A 16,327-nucleotide genomic window follows, 5' to 3' on the forward strand; every position below is an offset into this window, starting at 1 on the left:
GGGGAGGGGGGGGGGTTGGGGTGAAGGGAGGGGGGGATGAGTCATCCGAATGAAAAACGTCCAGAGGAGAAAAGCGCCGTTTCAGCACCAGACTGTTGGACAGCTCCGGCAGCGGGCTCCATCAAAGAGAATGTGCGACTAAGATAGCTGACACGAATTACAGGCCTGGGAACTTCTGTAGTTCTGTTTATATTTTCAAAGTGCACTATAGCAAACACGGTAGCATCTGTGGCGCGTAAACACAATAAATGAATATTCAAAATGAATCCCCCCTCCTCCACACTTGATAATTAATCCCACTTGATACATATTTATTTAAATCTATCTAATTGGCAATGTTTCGTTTCGGTATGGTGAATGACTTGGGTAACAAGTAACATCCCCTTTTCATGAATATTTATAGGAATGTTGGTAGGAGATAATGTTAAGGAGAGACTGATAACGTACAGACTTAGCCGACCTAGCTCAACCCTCCTGACGTGCGTGCGCGCGCACACACACACACACACACACACACACACACACACAAACACACACACACACACACACACACACACACACACACACACACACACACACACACACACACACACACACACACACACAGACACACACACACACACACACACACACGCACGGCAAACACACACTCAACTTGCTCCGTGTCATCTTGGGCACCATCCAAACCAGAGGGCTGCCAATCAATGACTCCGCTTTGCCGTCATCATCTCATAGTAGAATTACTGTTTCTCTCCAACTGGCACATGCCCATTTTTTACATCCATATCATTCCATTTGAGGCGTGTTTGTGGCCATGACAAAGAAAAGACACACGCTGCAAAAATCACAAGGACACTTACATTTTTAATTTCTTTAAGCTCTCTTTTACACTTGTTGTATAGGCCCAACAGTGTCATATGGATGAAGTGAGCTTGTAGATGAGCTTGAGCTGCTATTTTTGTTATTATAAAAACAATTAGAACATGTTTCCCTAGTATAATAACATGCCCACAAGAGGGACACCGGGGTTAAAATGTCTTTAACACTAACGCACTGACGACGAGAATGCGAGCAAACAAGATGAGAGCTATAGAGTAGCCAATATCCTCCGGCCCTGGGATACATTTTCTAGATTAGAATTTGCTACACATTCTCTGCTTCATCCTCTCCCATATACGCCTTATTCCTCGCTCTCCTTTTTCCGTGTGCCTTTCTTCTCCAAGGCTACAGACTCTTTGTTCATCACTCCAATCTTCTCTCTCACCCTTTCTCCCCGCCTCTCCCCGCCTCTCTCTCTCTCTCTCTCTCTCTCTCTCTCACTCTCTCTCTCTCTCTCACTCTCTCTCTCCCTCATGTTGCCATGTCTTAATTCTCTTCTCTCACTCTCTCTCTTTGGTGAATTATTCATCAGTCTGTGTATGTCATTAATCAGCACTTGTTCAAAAGATATGATCAGAGAGAGAGAGAGAGAGAGAGAGAATGAAAGACAAGCAGAGAAAAGGAATGTGGGGGAAGGACATTGATCTGTCGCTGTTGGAGACAGCAGGAAAGGAGGGATGAGCCGGAGGGGTGGGGGGGGGGGTCGGGGGAGATAAAAGAGAAGAGACAAACGCCAAACCAAGGGAGGAGGAGGCACTGTGAAAAACCCGGACGACGGAGAAGGAGAGATAGTGACGCTCAGGGAGAGGTGACACCAATTTGGGGTTCAACCTTCATCACAGCGACTAGGCTGCGGTAGAGGTTGGGCTAGAGAAATGAGAGGGGAGGAGTAGAGAGGGAAACGGATTGGTGCACATGTTGGAACAGACATATTGGCTGACTGGCTCCACTCCCGGTTCCATTGGCGTGGCCCACAGAGGGGGGGGGGGGGATAAGGGGGTTGATAAAGTCAGCGAGTCACCACAACATGGAGCCACAAGGAGCAGAGATGACGGAATGAGACAGTGATAGAGGCGCAGCAAAACCCAAAGGAAAGAGTTGATCGAAAGAGAAACGGGAGTCGGGAGGTGAAAAGAAACGAGGCGACAGTGATTTAAAGGAGAGGACCTCGGAGGGGAGTGGTTTAGGATGGGGAAAGGTTAATATATTGATCGTGTGGGGGAAAGGAAAAACAAAGCGAGAAGGGCAAGTAGTAGGTGTGTGTGTGTGGTTGGCAGATCAGGGTGCACTGATAACACGAGGCCGGGATCAAACGGCGTGAGGAGGGGACTGTCGGGGCGGCGAACCGACCGCCCTCTATACATCTGTCTCTCTTTAGGCCAGGTGCTTTACCTCGCTCGATACCGATCCCTCTAAAGATCCATGGCTAATCCACACGGAGCGGAAAAAGAGCAGGTGGAAGGGCAGGCAGGGGGTCTTGCTCTGATGCGCATCGGGGGGCCGAGGGGTGGGACTTCCCTGTCAATCAGAGACTGTGAAGCGACCCACCGCCAGGAATCACACAGCCTCGGGAATCAAACACAGGCTCCCCTGCCTACACCAATAGGCTCCGGGGCTGACAGCGTTCAGCATGCAGGCGTCGCACCAATCTGAGCAGTAGCTGCCCTGGGCACCATTTCATTTCGGTATATGATCCAGGAGGGAGCGGATGATATCGTTACGTCATGTTGTAGTATTGTTTTGTAGTCGACAGGCAGGAACAACAAACCCGAACTTCCTTTTCCCTCAAACCCGATTTTTCTCAATAAAAGCTGCAGGCTACGAGAGCTTTTATTGTTATTCTTCCGGTTTGAGGGAAAAGGAAGTTCGTGTTTGTTGTTCCTGCCTGTCGACTGCAAAACAATACTACAACATGACGTAACGATATGATCCGCTCCCGAGCGGATCATATACCAAAATGAAACAGAGACCAGGCTTTCCTCCGAGGTGGAGGGAAGCCTGCATGGTAAATGGTAAATGGTAAATGGTGCATTTATATAGCGCCTTTATCCAAGGCGCTTTACAGAGATTGGGCATTACATTCACCCATTCACACACACATTCATACACCGATGGCAGCGGAAACCATGCAAGGCACCAACTAGCACATCGGGAGCAATTAGGGGTTCAGTGTCTTGCTCAAGGACACTTCGACAGTAACTCTGGGGGAGCCCGGGTTCGAACTGGCAACCTTACGGTTGCACATCCAGGCACTCTACCCCTGAGCCACCGCCGCCCCTGGTGCATGGTGGGCGAGGTTAATAGAGCAGTGGTTCTCAAACTTGTGTGTCCCTCCACACCCCCCCCCCCCCCACTCCATGCACCCCCCACCATCTGAAAAGCGCATCTACAAGCTCACAACGCATCACGTCGCCACACGTCGTGAGCTTGTAGATCGTCTATTTTCAAATAGCAGATGGATAAAAGGGTCCAACGTGGTCAAAGGTGATTTTGATGCTTAACTAATTTTGCTTTGAGAACCAATCCTAAAGGGGCTTGTAAACTGCCATCAGCAAACGGCATACACCTCAGCTGGTGAGGGAGGGAGAGGGGGGAGGGGAGCGGGCGATGCCACAAACCATGGCATGACATTTCTGCACACAGCCATAACAAATGTGCAGCAGCAGCAGCACGCACACAGCCAATCCCAGGCTGGTCTACATTACAGAGCACACTGAGCCACGCATATGCCACAGTATGTTGCACTTCTAAATGATTGAGTAGTGAACACACATGTGTGCATGCATGCACACACACGCACGCACGCACGCACACACACACACACACACACACACACACACACACACACACACACACACACACACACACACACACACCCTGCCATAGCCTATGGCGCCGCTGTAGCTTTTGTGTGGAAAAAACAAAATAAATAAATACATTGCATCACGGTAAATGAACCCCCGCTGATGGTCTTCTGGGCCATATATTAGCCTATCCAATATAGCACATGAATATTTCATGGTGTACATACGGTAGCTGGATTTATAATTCTGATGATGTCCCTTATGTGCTCCGAGAGCACAGCACCTTCAGATAACTTTAAGTGGTTTGCACACTGGTGCGTTCTTTTCACTGCGTTTTGAGGATCTGAAAGTAGTATGCTATCACTAGCTGTCAGCGTAGACCCCACTAGACCGCGGTCCGGAAAAAAACTTCATACAGAAAGATATGTGGCGGCAGTGTGCAAACGTGATAGACATAAAGTGAGGTTGAATCCTTTTTATTTTTTATTTTTTTTACATCTTCCGAAATTCGCTACGATTTTTGTCACACAAAAAAACGGATGACGCACAGTATAATGTGTGATTTAAAGGACCACTTCACCACTTTTCAGCCTATCTTCATATAATAGGTCCTCACTAATAATCATGAAAAAGTTGCACGATTCTTTTCTACTCAGTCTGTGTCTCATAGGACGGCTGTGGGCAGTTGAGAAACCGTCTTCCAGTGACATCATCATTAGGCAGATTTATTTTTAAACAAGATTTTTTTACAAAAGTATTTAGATTTTCATTATCGTGAGAACGATGGCTTCCATTTTCGCATTGCAACTTTTCAGGACTAGAAAGCCTGCAGTTTTTATTAGCTTGTATTCCCCATCGATGATGTCACTGGAAGACGGTTTCTGAACTGCCCACAGCCCTCCTATGAGACACAGACCGAGTAGAAAAGAATTGCACCATTTTGTCATGATTATTAGTGAGGACCAATTATATGAAGATAGGTTGAAAAGTGGTGAAGTGGTCCTTTAATGGTTGATGCGTTACCTGGGTCCAGCGGTCTGTTTTGACCCCTCAGCAGGTAGCTGAACTCCTGGCAGCGTTCGCTCTGGCTGTAGCCTCCTCGCGAGTTGAAACACAGCTCCTCCACCAGCACTAGCGCCTTTTTACACAGGTCTTCATCCCAGTCCCCCGACATCTTCCAATCCGCATCGCACACTCATACACCAGCAGTCAGCTCAATGACAGCGCAGCCCTCGCCCCGCCCTCACCTACTGGAAGGCGTTGGGGTGAGCAGAGGATCGGCCCCCGTGTCCACCTTTCGAGGGGGGCGCCGGTCGTGGGAGAGGCGGCTGTGAAGCCTGCTGTAGCTGCTATACGCCGATAAACGAGGATCCGATGGAGTCTTGTTTTTGTCTTGATCAAAGGAGGGACGGTACCAGAAAGAAAAACATGCCTGAATGATCGAGCCACATCCTCCCTCTCAGTTTACCTAAGAAACAGAAAGATCCTTATATAAGTGTTATATACCCTATAAGCTCTCTTAACACTGAAGGACAGACAGAGACCTCCTGGCTTTAGCAATGTCTCCATTTGTAATGGATTTTCTTTATAATCCAGTTCAATGCTGTGGCCATTAAATGTTCAGCCAAGGTCAGGCAAATGATAGGTTTAATCACACAAACCCTATAGTGTCCCTATTTATGGGGCGATCATAAGAATATATCTCTGCTGTCGGGAAGAAACCTCTTAACTCCAAAATGTTAAACTTTTCAGGGAATGAAAATTATACATTTTTCAGGAAATTAAGAAAACCTTATATTTTCAAATACTGCCTCAATCAACGTTGGTGTTGTGAGTTTATATATTGTCAATTACTTGCATGAGAGGGGGAGCGGTGGTGGAGTTGCTTTAGCAGACAGTTTGAGGGTCCAATGGAGTTAAGAGGTTTTGTCCAAAGCGTTTTTTACTACTTTCCATTGGTTCAATATTTTCTAAACAACCCACAGACATAAAGGGTGTTAATGCACAAAACAAATCCAAAACCTTACAAATGGAGTTAGGAGGTTTCCTACCGGCACCATTATAATATATCTACAAGCTTGAGGTTGGGCTATTTTCAGCACAGAGATTTGGTGTAGAGGGAGAAAATGAGTGTGCCAAGGATAGACAAAGTCTAGGTTTGAAGTGGTTAATGGGAGAAACGGAACCATGGAGCATGTGTCAAATTAATTTCACTATGCAGCTTTATGTAATTCTGTTTCTTATTTCATATGGACAAAGTAGCAATATTGATTGTTAGTCAAATAAAATAGAAGCATAGCATAATATAATTTTTTACCTTTATTCAGCTTGTCTTCTATGGTGCAGCGGCATGATGCATTTTCAAGTCGGCGTGGAGTCACTCGATCTGTATTAAATGTTTTCTTTTGCGTTTCAGATGTGTCAGTGTAATATTGAGCTATACCTCCAGTGTGTGTGTAACCGTTTAACTTGTTATTTTCACCTAACACCTCAAAGACCAGTCAGTGGCGAGTCGACATGCTAGTAGACAGCTGGCCTTTTTTCACAGTGAGTGGTTGGACAGCATTAAGCTCTTAGTCATCTAGCTCCATATGGAATCCACTGGGCTGCCTGCTGGTCCATCAGTATGGAGCTGGACTGGGATTCAGAGTCGGATTCGTGGAATGTCTTTTGAGCGGCTCCGGCATCACCTGAAAAACAACAAGAATCGATCCGTCAACGAGGCGTGCGATCTCAAGGACAGAGAGGGGGAGAAAGGGAGGAAGGTCATCATTGGCATGCCAATGAAATCCATTTCTACAGTGTTCAGAGGCCATATAGGCCTACAAACTGTGGTTCTCAGTGGTCCAGAGCTCTTTTGAGCTCGGGACATATATTTCGAACAATCCTGAAGGACCACACCACGCTACAACAATATTGTCATTGATTACAGTCAATCCGGCAGTCGATCCGTCACGCCACCATATATGGCCGTCAGCCCGTCACGCCTCGTGACACGCCACGCCACCACATATGGCCATCTCCGTATATGAAGATCACGATACTGACCTCATCAAACCCTGGATAGCCATACATGGAGAAGGATCATCATCATCATCTAACCTCAAACCCTTAGATCTCCTTATATGGAGCTGACCTGTTCTGACTTTCCAAATGGCGATCCAACCCCACCCGTCCTTCGTCTTTGATGTCTCCCTTTTGACTGATACCTGTCCATTCAAACTCTAGACTGGCCCGTCCCAAAGTTGTTAGTGCAGCCGCGCCCGGCAGCCGAAAACTAGAGTTCTCAACAGGCCTGAAAATGAAGGCCCAGCCCCACCTGGGCCTTCATCAAACCCTGTACACTCAAGACACTGCCCCCGCTGCAACCCTTAGATCTCCAAATATGGAATTCGGCTATTCTGACATTCCATATGTTGATCTGACCTCATCAAACCTTGTACACTCAAGACACGCTCCATATATGGCCAGACCTCATCAAACCCTGTACACTCAAGACACTGCCCCCGTTGCCACCCTTAGATCTCCATATATGGAGCTGACCTGTTCTGATATTAAATATGTTGATCTGACCTCATCAAACCCTGTACACTCTAGACACTCTCAATATATGGCCAGTACAGAATTTATTCCATATGTTGATCTGACATGCCAAAGCGCCAGTGCTTGCCCAGCAGTCTGCTGTCACCCAGGTGGATGCGGGCACGCAACCTTGCCCTTTAGGGCGATGTCACTTCTCGCCCTCAGGGTGTCTTATACTGGTATACTGTACTGTATATATTTAAGAAGTCTTATATATATTTCATTTTAAATAAAACATGTTTTAATATTCATGATCTTATGCTGGATTTATACTCAAAGGGATAGTTCACCCCCAAAATGACTTTTTTTTACCAGCTGCGAAGCAGGCTGGCCTACAATCTATCAGGTTGGTAGTGGCAACTTATCATTTCATTGACCTATCTTTCTGATTGGCTGCCTCGTCTCTAGGCAACCACACTTTTTGCCTCTAGCCGACCTCTCAGCCAATGGGATAGTATTGCATTGCTACATAAGGTACATAAGGTGGTCCCTTATTGGCGAAGCGCTCCCACCAACAGAAGATTGGTATGCCGATTTGCTCGTTTACATATGACGTACGTTTTCCCTTCAATGTCAATGGCGTTTAATGTTTTGATGTTTAATTTACGTCATATTTAACGGAATTCTGACGTCATTTCTCCGTTCATTGTCAATGGCAAATATTGAGACGGGCGAGGTTAAGTGTGGGGACGCCCCTTAAAAATTGAAACATTTTAAAACATTTTCCCATGGATCACCTGTCATAGCTGATGAAAGCACACATTAACTGTATTAAATTCACAGGCATTGGATACTGGTGTCCTCATTGTCCTTTCATAGAAGTAAAACTCTATAGACCTCGTTAGCATACTCTCTTAGTTGTTGAGCCCATTCTGTCTCGCTAAAAACAGGTCAATGCACTAACTCAAGATTCTCACAGCCTGTAGGCCTGCCGGGACTTTGACTCAGTAGAATGTATGTAAAGTTGTGTCTAAGAATACACAACTGTCGAAAACGAAAAAGGGTTTGTATTAAATGGTTCTTGCCACAGAACATTTCTTTAGTGGGTCATTGTATAACGGGTACACAAATCACCAGCCGAACAATATGCTGCTCCTCACTGAGAGGTCAACCGAACTGAACCAATGAGCCGCTTTTGTCCTTCTTGGGCCGGGTAGAGGATCTATCTCTCAAACAGCGCGCAGTACCTGCTCGGCGAGGGCAAGGACTATTGATCATTTGACGTATGGTGTTCTGTGAAATGTCAGCGCTAGTCTTTGTACATTGACTGGCACCTCCCCAGCAAAGTGCTCCTTATGTGTCCATCTATCTCACGCTCAATCCATCAATCCATCAACCGCATTAAGCAAAGATATTTCACACCACAGAGGACTCTCAGGACAGTTGATGTTTCCACTCACTTTTTATCGCACCCCCCTCGGTCCCTCTCTCACCCTTCCTCTGTCTCCTCAAATAGATGTAGACATAAACACCCTGATTGGTACATTAGGACACTCTGTCTGTCTCTCTGGCTGTGCGGCTAAAGGAATCGTGGTTTAACACAAGGGTCTATTTATCTGTCCATCTCCACTCGGCTCATTGTGGGAATGACTCTGAAATTAGAGTATCAAAACGTTAACCAGACCCAACATCCCATGCCAGCTCTTATAGCGGCCGCTTCACTCCCTCCCATTAAGATAGTAAATCTGTCTGAGTGACTTTAAAACCTAGGATATCTCAATCTGAGGAATTGCTGTCTGGCACAAAAACAGTCCTCTGAAATGCCAACGAGAAGATCAGGAGGAGGGGGAGGCCAAAAGAAAAGGGGAGACGGACAGACAGACAGAAAGACTGTGTGTGTGTGTGTGTGTGTGTGTGTGTGTGTGTGTGTGTGTGTGTGTGTGTGTGTGTGTGTGTGTGTGTGTGTGTGTGTGTGTGTGTGTGTGTGTGTGTGTGTAGGGAAATTGAGAAGGGGGGGGGGGGATAAGAGAGAGGGGGATAAGAGAGATGCTGACATTAATTTGGAAGCGGGAGATAAGGGGGAGGGGGAAATATTGGAATAGAAAGAGAGACAGAAAAATGGAGGAAGCAGCCGGCAGGGGTGACACAGCAACAATAATAATCAAGAAGCGGCTTGTGCAATTTACGAGGAGATAAATGTTTACAGAAGTTATTACCCTGCTTTCAGAAACATATGCCTTCCGAAACATGCACTATAAGTATTATTTGGCCTCAGGTAACAACCTGCCATAAGACACGCAAATCCCCACTAAAGGTCCTTGCAAGACTGGACGCGTTTTCTTTTTGGAAAACCAGCGGAAAAACGCTGCTTAGAAATCTGAAAAACGCAAGGACCTTTACGCAACACAACACCTCCAACAGACGCTCCATTGACTGGCTGTTTTGCCAGGGATCGATATGCTCGGAGCGACTAATAGGCCACGACACAGACCGGTCAACCAGTAAGGTCACTGTCCAATTGGACGATAGAGACTGGACAGCAATGCAAGGTCACCTGGTCTGATCGCACTACAGAGGATGGAGGATCAGCGACACGTGGGGGGGGGGGGGGGGGGGGGGGGATGTGTGCTATCCCCCTCTGGAGACTAGGCAAGTGGGGAGGTCAGTTCCCAATCATGTTGTGGGAGCCTCATGAGAGGAGAGGAGGAGATAGGCAATGGAAGTTAGCTAGTTCCCAATAATGATGGGGGAAGGTTGATGTGATCGGTATGGCGTTAGAAATTCCCCTCTGTCGGGTTGTAAGTGGGTGGAGTTGGGGTTACTCAGCTAATTATCTTCACTTATTGGTGGATGGTGTTTAGTCCCAGGCCAATCTGTGGGGAAAATCCTTTGAATTTGATGCAGAATCTGTCTTGTGAGATTATTCCCAGGCTAACAGCGCACACCTGATAGAAGGCCCAGATAGAGGCCTCATATCCATAGACATAAAAATGTGTTCACCGCTGCAGATCATTGGAGTGACGCGTATCTTATGGAGGCCACTCAATATGGCTGAGGCACGGCTGACACAAAGTGACAGCGGTGTCCTTCGAAACTCTATACAACTTGTGCAAGGACGCGCTGTGATTGGCCACTATAGCCAGTGCACTTTCAGTGGCAGTCAAGGGAAAACACTTTCGCCAGAACATTATTTACTATTCTCTGCCTATCGGGTCGCAACTTGAACGGCCCTGAGTCGGCTAACCGAACTTCACAACGTTCGGCACGGCAACTGGCTCGCTTTAGCTCGCTCAGTGGTGCCTCACGTGGCTCAGGTTCGCTTGAGACAGCGGGCCTCCGTTGCGGTCTAGTAACAGTCCATAGTTATTATGTAGGGAGTACTAGGGACATGGAAGTGATGTCACTGAGGAGGAAGTGATGACACTGAAGAGGAGCTCAATATGGCAACCGCCATATGATACACATTGCCCGGAGCCGGAGGAGGCGTCTACCTTTCTATGTCTATGCTCATATCCATTTTGTCTGTGGTGAGGGTTGAGGACTGAGGAAGTTGTTTGAAGAGAATAACTCCTTTAGTGTTTGTCTGCATTCTTATGAAGTATAAGTTGTGTTCCTTTTATTTTAATTTACGTGAGTATTTGTTGAGTTGGAACATAATTATGCGTAAGTTTGTTTATGCCATAGTTTGTGTTTATTGTTGGTTTGACTATTTATCTTTTTTTACCTTGGTTTGGCTGTTAAAATCATCATTGTTCCAAATAATAATAATTCCAAATTTTCATCCTTTGATTTATCTGCAAACGTTGTCAAGGCAGCTGAAGGGGTCAGTTGGTGCTTTGTTTTTGCTCTATTTCCTCCTGCAAATAATTTTCTTAATGAGGGAAACAGATTGTGACGCACTCTTATTGTCCACTGTCCAGTTCCAGCTTCCAACAGTTGTCATTACAAACGCAACTCAAAGAAGCGGAAATGTGAATTTTGTCTTTTCAAGATAAAACCTGTAAGGTGTGCATTTCAGTGAGCATGAGATTAGGTTAGTTGATTGAAATCTCAAATCTGGCAGTGGAATCATCTTCGTAGGGATGATTGAATGATAAAGAACATGTCTGCTGAATAAAACTGCTACAGTACAACCAGCTTTCGCTGCCTACAATAAAACCTTGTATTATTGTAAACCGATATCATCCCTTGGCATTATAATTCATGGTAGAAATCGGATTATCCTTTTCACAATATATGAATGATCAAACAGAAGTCATCTAAACTTGACTTTTCTCCACTTCAGAGGCAAATGGATCAGAGGTGTTTTGACAATGCTTTAATATTTATCATTTTTTATTGTTGGTGATCATCATCATCAGATTTGTCCCTAATTAGTTTTTTCTAATTCTTCAGGATGATTATTTGGTTCTATTATTTAATCATCTTATATATATAGGCCTACTTTATCTGCATGTTGCAATGCATCACCATCACCCCTAACGTACTCAATACACTACTTAGGCTTGTTCTAAAAGGAATTACAGTTTTTCTCCCTCCATTCATCGCTTGACACTTTTTGTAAGTAAACCTGAAAGCATGCTTATAATTGGAAAATGTAAATGAGCAGAGTCGGACGCTTTTTGTGTGTGTGAGTATAAATGCCTCAGCAGACAAAGGCAGCTAATCCATTAGCTGTGCTTAATAGGATGTTTCAGTTAGATCCCACCGAAACTGCTCTCACTTTCCCCTATCTGTTACCCTGCTTGTTCTCTTGGTTACTATCCCTTGTATCATCAGGTATCATTATTCCCCAAGATCTGTCCTTGTGTTTTCTTAATTAAGGCATCGGAAATGTGATGAATGTTTACTTTTTGTTATGTCTTTACTTTTATAATAATTGCCACAAAACTAATATTTAATCACGTTAACCCTGGCGTCCCTATTATTTTGTGCAGCATCTACAACCAGAGGTTTAGATGGAGTTGAGTTGTAGTGACACATGCCTATGGGCGACGTATGGGGTTTGTTAATGGTTATGTCTGAGTCAGAGTGACGTGGCCGTGGTCCTGCCTATGGGCGTATGTGGTTTGTTTATGGTTAGGTTACTAGCCCTTACCCGTTGTGGAATACTTGCCGCCTTGTGGCCGTGGGGGGTACTGCACCCTGTGGCCGCGGGGGGTACTGCGCCCTGGGTGCGTTTTCGCATTTTTTATTTACTAATAAATTCATTATTAATTCATAATTTGTTAAATTGGAAAAAGGGCTTCGTCAAGACCTCCATATTATTATGGTCAATGCCTGTGGGAAAAGTGGGAGCGATTGGTGCAGGCAGTGAGGAGACAGACATTGGCTTAATTATAGTATGATGATACTGAGTCAGACTCAGTGAGTCAGAGTCAGAGGTCCGCCGGCCGGCCGGTGATCCCATAAGCCAATGTTAATATGGAGGATAGCACAAGCTAACAACACCTTGCAGTGTGACACATTGACACAGTGAACGGCTATTTATTTTTTGATAGAATTAAGTCTCTCTGCCCCCCTGGCCTCCCTTTTTGTTTCCGTTGTACCGTGATGTTGACTACTATCTATCCAGCGTAGCTCTATGCTATGAGATCATTGGCTGTGTGCATGGACTGTCATGTTGACTACTATCCAGCATAGCTCTATCCTATGAGATTATTGGCTGTGTGCATGGACTGTCGCTGATTCACACTTGGTCGTGACCTCTCCTCACTGGGTCTGGCATATCCTTTTTTTTTTTCTTTTTTTTTTTTTTTACGGCACATCACTTATTTTCTGAGGGCAAAGTGGTGTCTGTCTGAGACAATGCTATCGCTGCTCTCAGCTCATTCAACTGTGTGGGATTGATGCAGCAGGGTAAACAGATAGGGGCTACTTACTACAATGCATCTTTTGGTTAGTCCACTGGACCGCTGTTGTGTTTCGCTGTGACAGAGGCCCTGTACGAGGCCAAGATTGAGCGCGGGGTATTAATGTCTATTGACTAAAGGTAATGGCTTTGCTGAGGCTAAGCCTTGAGGTGGTTCCAATTTAGGCCGCCCTATATAATAGGGCCTCGACACCTTTTCAGCAAATAAATAACGTGGTCAAGACATTCTAATATCTTTTAATGACCATATTCCTCTTAAGAATGCCCACTTTAAGGCACAGGAGTGCACAATGCACGTGCAGCGCCGAGCATACAGTCAACTTACAAAAATACAAGTAGGCCTACACACTAGTACACAGTCGTTCTCTCTGTCTTTCTCTCACATACAAACACGGACACAATACGACACACTGACATACTGTACCTGTACTGTGTATAGGCCTATACATGCACACTAGCACAGTGGTTCTCAAAGTGGGGTCCGGGGACCCCCAGGGGTCCTTGAGGGAGTTTCAGGGGGTCCCTAGTTAAATGATAGATAGGAACCAAATGGACCCTTATGGGTCTGTAACTCAGATAATGTACACATTCCATTCGTACACTCTCAGAGTTAAATCAACATTAATTTTACAATATAAAGTGGGGTGACGGGGTCCCAGAGATAAAAATGCCATGAAGGCCCGGAGGTCCTTGAAACTAAAATGGTTGACAATCACTGGCCAGAGCCGTAAAGATCTTCTCTTATGGGGGCCCCGGGCCCCATGGCATATCTTTTTCAAATGGGGCTAATAAATGTCAATTTGGGGGTCCTTGATATGAAAAGGTTTGAGAACCACTGCACTAGGATACAGATTGCCGCTCCCCCTACCACTGTGGCCCTGCACTAGTCTCTTCTCCCTCTACCACTGTGGCCCTGCACTAGTCTCTTCTCCCTCTACCACTGTGGCCCTGCACTAGTCTCTTCTCCCTCTACCACTGTGGCCCTGCACTAGTCTCTTCTCCCCCTACCACTGTGGCCCTGCACTAGTCTCTTCTCCCTCTACCACTGTGGCCCTGCACTAGTCTCTTCTCCCCCTACCACTGTGGCCCTGCACTAGTCTCTTCTCCCTCTACCACTGTGGCCCTGCACTAGTCTCTTCTCCCTCTACCACTGTGGCCCTGCACTAGTCTCTTCTCCCTCTACCACTGTGGCCCTGGCCTGCACTAGTCTCTTCTCCCCCTACCAGTGTGGCCCTGGCCTGCACTAGTCTCTTCTCCCCCTACCAGTGTGGCCCTGCACTAGTCTCTTCTCCCCCTACCAGTGTGGCCCTGCACTAGTCTCTTCTCCCCCTACCACTGTGGCCCTGCACTAGTCTCTTCTCCCCCTACCACTGTGGCCCTGCACTAGTCTCTTCTCCCCCTACCACTGTGGCCCTGCACTAGTCTCTTCTCCCCCTACCACTGTGGCCCTGCACTAGTCTCTTCTCCCCCTACCACTGTGGCCCTGCACTAGTCTCTTCTCCCCCTACCACTGTGGCCCTACACTAGTCTCTTCTCCCCCTACCACTGTGGCCCTGCACTAGTCTCTTCTCCCCTACCACTGTGGCCCTGCACTAGTCTCTTCTCCCCTACCACTGTGGCCCTGCACTAGTCTCTTCTCCCCCTACACTCTGGCCCTGCACTAGTCTCTTCTCCCCCTACCAGTGTGGCCCCGCCCTGCACTAGTCTCTTCTCCCCCTACCAGTGTGGCCCTGCACTGGTCTATGCCAGTGTCTAAATAGATGATTTAGACTCTAAATCATCTATAACATCAAAACAGGAAACAGAGCAAGAAGAGTCCAGCAAGGAAGTAGGAACCCTGGGATATCAGCGCGATACTCTTCCTGTCTAGTTCTGCTACCAGTGGAGCTGCAGAACTGGACCTATACAGAAATAAGGGGAACGTGATCAAACTACACACTCACGACACACATGCACGCATGCACGCACGCACGCACGCACACACACACACACACACACACACACACACACACACACACACACACACACACACACACACACACACACACACACGCACACACAATGGGCCACCTTCACTTCATTTTCCACCCAATGCTGTGTCAAAGTCAGTCAGTCAATGGATGCATCATTGTTGGAGGTATACATTCACTATTTGCATAAAATATGGTTCTCTTGGGGAGTCAGTGCAACAGTCTGTGATGGGGGGGAACAGATTGGCTGTCCTCTGTCTGTGTGTGTGTGTGTGTGTGTGTGTGTGTGTGTGTGTGTGTGTGTGTGTGTGTGTGTGTGTGTGTGTGTGTGTGTGTGTGTGTGTGTGTGTGTGTGGCCTATACACCCTTCTGTCACTGTTTTATCTTATCTAGATTCTAAAGCCCCTGTAATACGTTTGCATTGAAGAAAGTTTAATAATCTTGCAGCATCGTTGGTGATATTTATATGAAAAACAAATATATATTTGAGATTAGTAATGTAGTTGTAGCCAATGAAATATACAACCTATCCTATTAGGCTATGGATTGTCTCTCACACTGTGCATTCCATAACGCTCGACACATATAGGCGCAAATTATTCATTATGAAAGGCCCTGTAGGCTAGCAAGACACGAATACAACAATAAAATATTTATTTGAAACAGACATGCATCCTATCAGATTTAGGGCACATTCAACACAGCCTATGCCCTGCACGTAATGCAGATAAAGCGAAATTGTGAATAACACACATCTAACGCACATCGTAGAGCCAAACGGTTGGGGGTGAAAAAACAATGAAATATGTTCCTACCTCCGTTTTTCAGAGAGCCCCCTCTCCTTTCAAATCCGATTTTCTCCAGTGCTATTTTTTCAGATGCGACGCGTGTAGATGTAGATGATGTAGCCTACATTCCGCCCTCTCCCCCAAGACGGGAAAATGGGCTGAGCAGCACAGCACTGCACCTGGGATGACGGGATGGAGGCGGAGGGGTAGTACCAGGCATAGAGTATACACCTCTATTCTGTTCTTACAATCTATGCTCAGTCTCCGTTTTTTCTCTCTCTATATATATTTCACTATCCCCTCCCTCCCTCTCGATTTCCCCCTGTGCTCCGAATACTAAGCGGGCTCCGTCTCTCTCCGGCGCTCACTGACTGTACAGACGAGCGACTAGTGCTAAAGACATACTGATGTACGTGGGATAGAATATGTGTGTGTGTGTGTGTGTGTGTGTGTGTGTGTGTGTGTGTGTGTGTGTGTGTGGGGGGGGGGGGG

The 16,327-nt window shown here is 46.3% G+C and overlaps 1 protein-coding gene across 1 annotated transcript in view; it reads right to left on the reverse strand.

The window, feature by feature from the left end:
• syt3 (synaptotagmin III) overlaps nt 1–16,118 on the reverse strand; it is a 36,249-nt gene extending 20,131 nt beyond the window's left edge. Inside the window, exons 1-3 of the mRNA XM_083780639.1 lie at nt 15,863–16,118; nt 6,001–6,373; nt 4,707–5,151 (exon numbers count right to left, since the gene is read on the reverse strand). Coding sequence (XP_083636765.1) covers nt 4,707–4,857 — 151 coding nt within the window. The 5' untranslated portion in view covers nt 4,858–5,151; nt 6,001–6,373; nt 15,863–16,118. The remainder of the gene's footprint in view (nt 1–4,706; nt 5,152–6,000; nt 6,374–15,862) is intronic.
• Nucleotides 16,119–16,327: the final 209 nt, after the last annotated feature.

Source organism: Protomyctophum parallelum (assembly GCF_964188405.1).
Source record: "Protomyctophum parallelum genome assembly, chromosome: 13".
Taxonomy (NCBI): Eukaryota; Metazoa; Chordata; class Actinopteri; order Myctophiformes; family Myctophidae; genus Protomyctophum; species Protomyctophum parallelum.